The sequence below is a fragment of the Otolemur garnettii genome, unplaced genomic scaffold, assembly GCF_000181295.1.
Source record: "Otolemur garnettii isolate 467f Iridium unplaced genomic scaffold, OtoGar3 scaffold00211, whole genome shotgun sequence".
In the NCBI taxonomy this organism is placed as follows: Eukaryota; Metazoa; Chordata; class Mammalia; order Primates; family Galagidae; genus Otolemur; species Otolemur garnettii.
Window position 1 is genome coordinate 796,144 of NW_003852606.1, and position 10,940 is coordinate 807,083.

General features: G+C 47.3%; 1 protein-coding gene across 1 annotated transcript in view; it reads left to right on the forward strand.

Annotated features, from left to right (window-relative positions):
* NUP62 (nucleoporin 62) overlaps positions 1–8,272 on the forward strand; it is a 28,869-nt gene extending 20,597 nt beyond the window's left edge. The window contains exon 2 of the mRNA XM_003801465.3: positions 5,078–8,272. Within this exon, the coding sequence (XP_003801513.1) occupies positions 5,142–6,677 (1,536 nt within the window). The 5' untranslated portion in view covers positions 5,078–5,141 and the 3' untranslated portion in view covers positions 6,678–8,272. The remainder of the gene's footprint in view (positions 1–5,077) is intronic.
* The last annotated feature ends 2,668 nt before the right edge of the window (positions 8,273–10,940 follow it).

Genomic DNA, 10,940 nt, shown 5'->3' on the forward strand with positions numbered 1-10,940 from the left:
AAAAAAAAAAAAAAAAAAAAAAAAAATACACTTTTACCCAGCAGGACATACAGGAACTTAGAGACTAACTCCCAAGAGCCAGTCAAGGGCCTGTCTGGGCTAGAACAGCCCACCAAGTCAGCCCTTTAGTGTGCACAGACTGCCTTTAGCAGTTCCAAGTCACTTAGCACCCAGCTACATGCCCACTGTTTCAGCCTCTCTGCTTCACCCAGTCCATTCCTCCCCATCCTCTTGTCTTTGCATGGATATCCTGCATCTTCAACACTCATCCTCTCCCAGGTAACAGCCTTCTTACTACTTCCAGGACATGTGACCTAGCCCTGACTCTGCCTTGAGCCCTGATCCTGAAGCTGACATTTGATCATCTCTAGCTGCCTTGGTGGCATGGGCCATGGCTTAGCTAACCACTTTCGGCCTCATTTTCCTCTTTTGTAGAATGGACCTGCCCCAAAGCTTGCTTTCAGGAATTAATGAGTGATAATGCATTGAAAGTGTAGAATGGGTCTGGGTTGATGTGTCTTTGCCATTATGAGTGAAAGATTCCTGGCAGCTGAGGTGTCGGAAACCAGTAAAGCATTTAATAAATGGTGAGCTGTTAAACCAGAGAAGTCCCCACACAAGATTGTTTTCTTGTAAGTTTTAAATAGTTGAAAAGAGCTTTTTATAAATGCTCTTCTGGAAAATTTTAGCTTATTATTAGCATAATCTCTCTTGAGCTGGGTACTTGAGAACTGAGATGTGTAGGTGTAGCTGTTCTGGTCCCTTTAGCAGCTATTGTCAACACATCCGGCTTGAAGTGGCTCAACAGTGAGGAAGTATGTCTGTCACGCAAGAAGAAGTCTAGGCACAGGGCAGGGCCCTGGTGTTCCTAGGGGTTCAGGTACTTAACTTAGGTCTCTTGAGTGTGAAGAGCCATTTCTCAGAATCTCCCTGAAGAGCTTTGTGAAAATGCCAAGGCCAGCGTCTTTCACCCCCATAGAGATTGAGGGGCAGCTTGTTGAGTTGCACTGGCTTAGACCAGGTAGCTCCAGTGCAGGTGACCATGGAGTCTTCTCCCCTGAAGCCCCATGGCTGTGTGGAAAAGGAGAAGGAGGAGAACAAGAATGAGGGGTCTGTGAGGAAGCAGGGGGGCAAAGTGGAAGGTGGGGGCAGCTACAGGAGGTTTCCTCTGACTCTTGCCAGGAGGGAATTCCATGTAGACATCTTAAGAAATAAAACCTGGCCTGGAGAGGGAAAAGGAAACAGACAGTGTGGGTGCTTCTCTGAGCCGGGCACTTGGCTTCTCAGCTTCTTGGTCATGAACTTGTTTATTCTTCACAGATTGTCCTCACAGATAGGAAATCAGACATTAAAGGAGCTCAGGATTCTTGCACAAAAATTCACAGCTAGGCTTGGTGCCTGTGGCTCAAGTGGCTAAGGCACCAGCCACATACACCTAAGATGGCGGGTTTGAATCCAGCCTGGGCCCGCCAAACAACAATGATGGCTGCAACCAAAAAATAGCCAGGCGTTGTGGCAGGCACCTGTAGTCCTAGCTGCTTGGGAGGTGGAGGCAGGAGACTCACTTGAGCCCAGGAGTTGGAGGTTGCTGTGAGCTGTGATGCCATGGCACTCTACCCACAGGGATAGCTTGAGGCTCTGTCTCAAAAAAAAAAAAGAAAAGAAAAGAAAAAAAAAAAGAATCCACAGCTTGTAAGTGGCAGAAGCAGAATTAAAACCCAGGTCTTTTTCAGATGTCTGGAGACCAACTTTGTACCTGAAAACAGGAAAGGACCTTGCAGCTGAACTGCCTCAGCTGTTTTAGATGAATATGAGGTGCTGGATGGAAGCTGGACTGCCAGATAGTGGCTCTGCCTCAAAGCAGGCCCATATGGGACAGTAGAAGTAAAGAGGGATTTGCAGTTCACAGCGCACTGGAGTGAGCTGGTAACTCCTTTCCTTCTGAGCTTCTTCCCCCTTCTGTCGACCTTCCCTCTCCCTTGCAGGACTGCAGAGCCATCGAGGGTCAGGAAATCTTTAGTCAGAATTAGCGCTTCTCATGCAACCTAAGGGCCCACTGAGCTGCAAATTCATGCTAAGCTTGGCTGTTGCTAAACTTATACTTCTCTTATACTTCTGAAGGTCAGAAGTCCAAAGGAGTCAAGTATCAATGTATAGGCAGAGCTGGTTCTGGAGGATCTTAGGGAGAATCTATTTCCTGTCCATTCCCTTCTAGAGGCCACTGTGTTCCTTAGCTCATGGTCCTTCTTCCATCCAGTCTCTCTGGTCTCTGCTTCTGTGATCACATGACATTCTCTTCCCCAGTCAATTTCTCCTTTCCCTTTTTATTTATTTTTTGAGACAGTTTTATTCTGTCACCCAGGCCAGAGCACAGTGGCACTATCATAACTCACTATAACTGTAAACTACACTCAAGCAACCCTCCTGTCTCAGCATCCCAAGTAGCTTAGTGGGACTTTAGTTGAAACTCCTGTCCTCAAGTGATCTTCCCACCTCAGCCTCTCAAAGTGCTAGGATTACAGCCGCTATGCCCAGCCCCTAGCTGCATCTTATAAGGCAGAGGTTCTCAACCTGTGGGTCACAACCCCTTTGGGGAGGGTCAAGCGACCTTTTACAGGGGTCGCCTAAATCTATCTTGCATATCAGATATTTACATTATGATTCATAACAGTAGCAAAGTTACAGTTATGAAGTAACAATGAAAATAATTTTATGGTTGGGAGTTACCACAACATGAGGAACTGTATTAAAGGGTCACAGCATTAGGAAGGTTGAGAACCACTGTTACAAGGACATTTGTGATTATATTTAGGACCCATTGGATACTCCAGGATAATCTCCACACCTCAGGATTCTTCATTTAGTCACATCTGCAAAATCCCTTTTATGGTAACAAAATCCCTGGCATATGGTGACATATTCCCAGGGCCCCAGAATGAGCTGTGGACATGTTTGGGAGACCATTTATATTGCCTCCTATACCAGCTCTACTGGAAACCTAACTTAGGGGCCCTGCCACCGGCAAGGTACCACCGATGTCTTTAGTTACTAGGCCCAGGCAGGCATGGTGTGTGCAGGTGCTGGCTCTCCCTGGCCTTCAGCCCAGCCTGTAGTCCCCACCCACTTTGTCCAATGTTCTCCCACCCCTGTCACCTTTGAGGCAAGATAAGGTCTGACAGAAGCTGTTTAATTCATTAATTTGATGGGCCCCACTCCCATTGTGATTATAAAAACTGGCTGTATCAGTCACTGATTGCTCAGGGTAAATTCATGCTCCATAATTTAGTTCCCTTTCAGGAACTGAAGTCTGTCAATTAGGTTTGTCTGCTATAGAGAGAGAACATTTGGAATTACTGCAAAGTATAAAAGAGACTCCTCATGTGTAGCCCGCCACCCAGAGACAGCCCCTCTCTCCAGAGTTGTGATGTTCTGTCACTAGCATTCTGCTTTGCCTCTGCTGTCATTTCCCACACTACATGTTGGTGGGCAGAGTGGGATAGGCTGCCCTCGCCTCTCATGTATGATTGGATATAGGGAAACATCCTGTCACCTGGCCCTCTTGCCAGACAAGGGGGTTCATGAATTGACCAGTGGAAATCAGTAACTCCAGCAGGTCCACAGTCTGGGGTCAACTCCCAGCTCACCACTTGTGCTGGCTGGTGACTCTGGGCAGCTCGCTGAGCCCATTTCCTCATCTTTCACTTGGGGATAAGAATCCTGCCTGCCAGCACTTGTGAGAGCTAGTGTCTGAGCGCTTCTCCCTGCCCACCTTATCATCAACTCTCAGCATGTGACCATTTACCTGAACACCCCTATCCTTACCAGGCAACGTTCCACCTTCTGGTTGGTAGATAGCATTGCTGGGAGGTTTTTCACTTAGAAGTTGCAGAAATACAGGCACGTGCCTGTGGCTCAGTGGGTAGAGCACCGGCCCCATATACCAAGCGTGGCAGGTTCGAACTCAGCCCCGGCCAAACTGCAACAAAAAATAGCTGGGCGTTGTTGTGGGCACCTGTAGTCTCAGCTACTTGGGAGGCTGAAGCAAGAGAATTGCTTAAGCCCAGGAGTTGGAGGTTGCCATGAGCTGTGACGCCACGGCGCTCTACCAAGGGCAATAAAGTGAGACTCTTGTCTCTAAAAAAAAAAAAAGGAAAAAAGAAGTTGCAGAAATATATACAATGTACCAATTGACAGAGCTTCTAGAGTATTTCTTATCCCTCTCCCTCCCCCCAGTCCCCATACCCCATTGATCTCTGTGGCTCATTGTCTCCAGTGTCTGCAGATGGCTGAGAAGATGCCAGGGAAGGCCCAAGTGCATCCTCTGCTCTGCACCTGGGTCTCTTTAGAAGAAAAATTGCAGGGGAGGACTCACTGGCTGTATCAGGTCTTGTTTTGTCCTTGAGGCAATGGCTGCAGCCAGAGGGCTGGGTCTCACGCCCATCTCTTGAGTTAGAAGGAGGGGCATAATCTGGTATGCCCTCTTCTGGTAGATGGTACGGGTGTGCCTTATGGGCCCTCAGTGGCCAAGGTCCTGCCATACAGCTCAGGTTTCGGGGATCTAGCTCTCTGAGGTCCAGAGGGCCACTGGGGCAGCATAAGCCAGATCTACTCACATACACCCTGCTTATAATCAGCAAGGAATCCTCACCAGGTTCCCCTCTAGGGTGCAGGTTATGTTTCCTTCCTGCTCGTTGGAAGTGCCTGGGATCTGATCCTCCTCAAGGGCTAAAGTCTATTCAGGATCCTGTTCTCCTGCCTTCTCCATGAAGCTAGAGGCTTACACTGTGCTGAGCACAGCATACACATTGCTCGCACCCCTATCTCCTTGTACCCGCCCCCCCACTTCCTAGTACCTGGCCCCTGGGGCACAGGCTTGTGCTCTGGACCATTCTCTCCTAGTTTAGCAGAGCCTGATTTTGGTTACACAGAAGGAAGAGGAAGGGTTGCTGCATGTTACAATTATCCAGTCCTGCCACCCTCCAGTATAAGCATGCTTGGTCATGGCACTGACCAAGCTTTTCCTAAACTGCCATCTATCTGATCATGTCACTTCCTCTGCTTTAAAAATCTTCCCAAGGTTGCAGACGCTGACGGATTTGCTTTGGGAGCTGGAGTAGCTGCTGCCACCAGAGTCTGGAGCCATGAGCGGGTTTAATTTTGGAGGCAGTGGGGCCCCTACAGGCGGGTTCACGTTTGGCACGGCAAAGACAGCAACAACCACACCGTCGACAGGGTTTGGAGGGTTTACCTTTGGGACTCCCTCCCAGACACCTGCAAGTACTTCTTCTACTGGCCTGTTCTCGTTCACTACCCAAACTCCTGCAGCACAGACTCCAGGATTCGGTTTTGGAACAACAACGCCTGCATCAGGAGGAACTGGATTTTCTTTAGGGATCAGTGCTCCAAAGCTAAACTTGAGCAATACAAGTACCACCCCAGCCACAGCAACCCCCGGCACCTTTGGTCTTGGCAGCAGTACTCTCACCAATGCCATATCCAGCACCGTCACCACCAGCCAGGGCACGGCACCCACTGGCTTTGTGTTTGGGTCTTCTACAACTTCTGCTGCTCCATCCACCACATCAGGAGGGTTCTCATTCACTGGTGGAAGCATGTCCCAGACTGGGACCTCTGGTTTTAACATTGGCTCGGTGGGGAATTCAGCCCAGCCCACGGCACTTGCTGGATTACCCTTTACTCCGGCCACACCAGCAGCCACTGGAGCAGGGACCACACAGCCAGCCACTTCGGCACCCACTGCTGCCACCACCAGTGCTGGGCCCAGCCTCTTTGCTTCAATAGCAACCGCTCCAACCTCATCTGCCACCACTGGGCTCTCCCTCTGTCCCCCTACTACCACAGCTGGGGCTCCTGGAGCTGGTACGCTGGGCTTCAACTTAAAGGCCCCTGGAGCAGCTTCCAGTGCCTCCACAGCATCAACCACCGCCACTACCACCACCACCACTACTACCGGCTTTGCCTTGAATCTAAAACCCCTGGCACCAGCTGGGATCCCCAGCAATGCAGCAGCCACTGTGACTGCCCCACCTGGTCCCAGTGCAACCACTGGGGCAGCCACCAGTTCTGTGATGACCTATGCACAGCTGGAGAGCCTGATCAACAAGTGGAGCCTGGAGCTGGAAGACCAAGAGCGGCACTTTCTCCAGCAGGCCACCCAGGTCAATGCCTGGGACCGCACACTGATTGAGAACGGGGAGAAGATCACCAGCCTGCATCGCGAGGTAGAGAAGGTAAAGCTGGACCAGAAGAGGCTGGACCAGGAGCTTGACTTCATTCTGTCTCAGCAGAAGGAATTAGAAGACCTGCTCAGCCCACTAGAGGAGTCAGTCAAGGAGCAAAGTGGGACCATCTACCTGCAGCATGCTGACGAGGAGCGAGAGAAAACCTACAAGCTGGCAGAGAACATCGATGCGCAGCTGAAGCGCATGGCCCAGGACCTCAAGGACATCATTGAGCACCTGAACACGTCTGGGGGCCCTGCCGACACCAGCGACCCGCTGCAGCAGATCTGCAAGATCCTCAACGCACACATGGACTCACTGCAATGGATTGACCAGAACTCGGCTCTGCTGCAGAGGAAGGTGGAGGAAGTGACCAAGGTGTGTGAGGGACGTCGCAAGGAGCAGGAGCGCAGCTTCCGGATCACATTCGACTGAGTGGACAGCGTCTCCAGGGCCCACGGGTTCTGAGGATGTTTGAGGGGGAATGTGCCCTAATTGTCTAGTTTTGGTGGGTTGCAACAAATCTTGTTGCAACAAGATACTTGTTGTTTCTTTATTTCTTGCCTTCAAATGATTGTGCTGTTGAGAGAATTGTTCTGTGGTTTAACTTTTTCCCCTTAGTGAAGAGGAAGTATTCTGAGCCCTCTGGTCTAGGCAGTAGCTTTGTGAGTGTAGTTTCTTTGTTTCATTTGCATATCTTATCCCCCTTTCACCTACTACAACCATAGCCACTCTTCTTTCTGTCTCCAGCCAAGTGATAGCTCCAACATACCTAAGAAAAATCTTTACTTCCCAACCAGGTTGGGTGGGCAGCCACGCTGTTCAACACATAGTCACAGGTGCAGTGAAAAAGTACCAAGGTTAAAAGAATCTCCATCCTCAGGACATAGCAGCCTAGTTCTGAAGTACAAGATGTATACTTGTGAAAACCACCAAGACAAAGAAGTGAATTGTGACTAGAACAGACAAAGGGATAGAGAATTTCAAAGGCTAAAAACAGATCAGCTGAGGGGCCTGAACTAGGTACTGAGAAAAGAGTAAGACTCAAGTCAAGAGGTCTTCCCTCTCCAGGTGTCACCTGAGGCCTCACCTCCCCAGGAAGTCATCTCAGCCACTGAAGCTCAGTCAATTGGTTCTTGCAGGTCCCCATAGCACACCAAGCTTACCCCTTGGGTAACACTTGCAACACTGTATTGTGCCGGCTGTTTGCTTCTCTCTCACACAGTTAGATTGTGAGCTCCTGTGGGCAGAGAGTGATTGGTGTTCCCCTTGTGTCCCCAGCAGGATCCCTGTCACATTTGTTAAATGAAAGAATAATGAAGATGAAACCCTATGTTTTGTTAATCCACAAAAATGCCACTGTTGCCCATGGTGGCCACAGATTTGTTTCTGAGCTTCCAGATGCCAAAGCTAATGTAGTCGGTTACAGTAAGCCACAGAGTCCAGAAGGCAGGAGCCAGCCTGTTGTATCCCAGGTCTTTTGTATTTGTCTTTAAACCTTGTTGCAGTCTCTGAAGTACTTATGTGGCTTACGTTGTTGCTTTCCTAAATAAAAGATTTGTAAAATACAAAAAGTTGCTGCTATTATGGATAAATGTTAGAAGGAGAAGCTTGAGTTAAAAAAAGAAAAGTTTCAAGAAGACTATATCAAGTGGGATGCCATTCTTCTCAAGTCAAAGGCAAGAAAAACTAAGCAGCACATTGTTTACATACATGTCAGGATATGATGGAGCAATTTTTGTTTGAAAGGGATTAATGCACAAGTTCAAGTTGTGGTTGCCTCTGGGAAGGGGTCAGGGTGCTGATGGCAAAAGAAGTTGTCATGGCTGATGTTCTGGTGTTGTGATATCTTAGAATGTACACAGATGTTAAGTCATTGGGTACCATCCCTACCCCAGTGGTCACAGACGTCATCAGCATTTCTTTTTGTCACCTGGGCTTGCTAGAGGATTCTGGTTCTTCAGCAATGGAAAAACAAAGCTAAGATGCAATCAGGTGATTTCCAGATTGTGGTTCAATGTTCTGCCTCAGCCCTACAGCCTCTCTCCCATGTCTGAAAGGATACCAAGCTCTTAGATCTCTCTCCTCCTGGGCTGTGGGGAGTCTGGATTGCCAGCCTTCCCCAGCCTTTTTGATAAACTGGGCCACACATTTTTGAAATATATGGCCCAGTTTCCAAAAATTTTCCAAACTCATAATCATGAGTCAGTTATTTTCTTGGACCATCTTGGGCTTCTAAAGACAAAGAGTTTTGTCTAAGCAGAAGCCACACGGGGTTGGAGAGAGCAAATTAGAGGAGGAAGACTGCAAGAACCTCAGTTGCTTCTCTCAGAATCTGCCAATAGTGGCCTTTTTTCACAGTCCAGTTTTTTGACTCAAACTGACCCTTCTGCCTAAAGGGAGGCCTCAGATCCCCCTTAAGCAGTGTTTTTTAACCAACTTTAGCTCATGGCACACTTGAACCTAGTTAAACTTTTGCAGTACACTTAATTATGATCAAAAACAAGTTTTATTGCTCAATGCCTATAGCATAGTGGTTATGGTTCCAGCCATATGTACTGAGACTAGCAGGTTCAACCCCATCCTGGGCCAGCTAAACAAGAATGACAACTGTAACAAGAAAATAGCTGGGCGTTGTGGCAGGCTGCTTGGGAGGCTGAGGCAAGAGAATCACTTAAGCCCAAGAGTTGGAGGTTGCTATGAGCTGTGACACCATGGCATTCTATCGAGGGCAACATAGTAAGACTCTGTCTCAAAAAAATAAATATTTTTTAAAAACAAGTTTTAAGAAAAGAATAATATGCTTTGAACTTCTTTCAAAAATAATGATCTTTAAAAATTTTCAGGGCACACAGGTTAAAAATCACACAGGTAGGAGGTAGCTTGTATTTTACCTGTGTTTATTCATTCAACATCCAGTTTTAGAGCACCTACTTCATATCAGATCCTGACCTGGCACTGGAGTTACAAAAATAGAGCAATGTTTCTCTGCCTACAAGGGAATTGCTACCACACAATTGTAATAAGAAGGAAAAATCTGGCTATGCTCAATGGCTCAGCCTATAATCCCAGCACTCTGGGAGGCCAAGTCGGGAGGATTGCTTGAACTCAGGAGTTCGAGACCAGGCTGAGCAACAGCAAGACCCCATCCCTACTAAAAATAGAAAAATTAGCCAGGCATTGTGGTGAACACCAGAGGATCATTTGAACCCAGGGGTTTGAGGTTATCTAGGCTGAGGTCATGGCACTCCAGGCTGGGCACTCCAGGCTGGGCAACAGAGTGAGACTGTCTCAAAAAAGGAAAAGGAAAATCTGAGCATACATTTCCAATATGTATATATATGTATGTGTGTTTTCCTAGTTGACATACTAAACATGAGTAAAGCTAATTGCTTTCTTATAGTTGTATTTTTAAAATAAGAAATTTGCAATATTTTCTTCCTACACCCCAAGGGGTCATGGGCACCCCACTTTGAAGAATGCAAGTGATTCTGAGAAAGCAGGTGGATCAGCTACAGTGTTCTAGAACCATGAGGAAAATGATCCCAGCAGGCTTACTGGGGGAGTCAGGGAGGGGGTCCCCCAGAGTGCAACAATATCAGCAGCTGACTGGGTGCCACCCTGTGATGATGGCATCATAGTAACTGCGGTTTCCCTTTCCAGGAAGAAAACAGATGTTCTTCTTTGCCAGTCCAGACAAATGGCCTTAAGTTCTTCATTAATTAATAGGAAGACAACAAATGTGCTGACTAAATTTGGAATCAGAGGCTTTTAAAGGTGAATCTCCTCAGTAAGCTCTTAACTGCATTTCTATTCCCTGTTTAGGGATAAGAGTGGCAATTGGATTTATGGTTGTGGCTTTCTTTTAATCTCAAAGAAACCCTCAAATGACTACCTATATCATAATCCCTTCCCCAGGAGGATTCCCCTGCCCCGTTCATTGGATGGCTTAGCATCAAAAGAGTCAGATTTTTTGAAATGTTTGCAGAGCAGGAGAGCAGCCTTAATCTAAGGAAGATTGAAACTAATGATTCTCAAGCAGTGGTATGCTGGTAAATATTTAGCAGTCTGCTCTCAAAGTGGGAAGGAAGCTCTGATTTATGTGAGATGCCGATTTCTATAGTGTAAATATTCCCATCACAGCTAATTTCAAGCAACCATTGTGAAGTCACTGAACATGAAGTTGGGAACACACGCTATATAAAGACAATAAATTCACCTCAAGAGCATATATAATAGTGCAAAATGTAGCCAGACAATTAGGGAGTGATGTGTTTGAGTATTGTCTTTGTTTTTAGTAGAATCTGTGTCATTGTAAATATAGTTAAATAATGAATGGCTTACACAGCAAAACAAAAAATCCTGAAAATTTAAGTCAGCTCTTGCAAATTGATATGAGCCATTTCCAGCACACCACTGCTCCTCCTGTGTTTTCAATGAACCCCAACATGTCTGGGTGCTTTAAATATCTGCCTTCAGACCCTCAGGGGCAGTAGCTGTTTGTAGAACTCCCCAGGGAGTGAGATCCCTCAACCCCAGTTGCTCCCAGGAATGTCTCACAGCACCACACTCCCAGCTAACACATACTCAGTTAGACACTGGTTACTTCAAACACAGTGACTCACCTAGGCACTCCCATCCTACCTCACCTCAAGGTACCAATTAAACCCCCATGAACACCAAAATCTTCCCTGACCA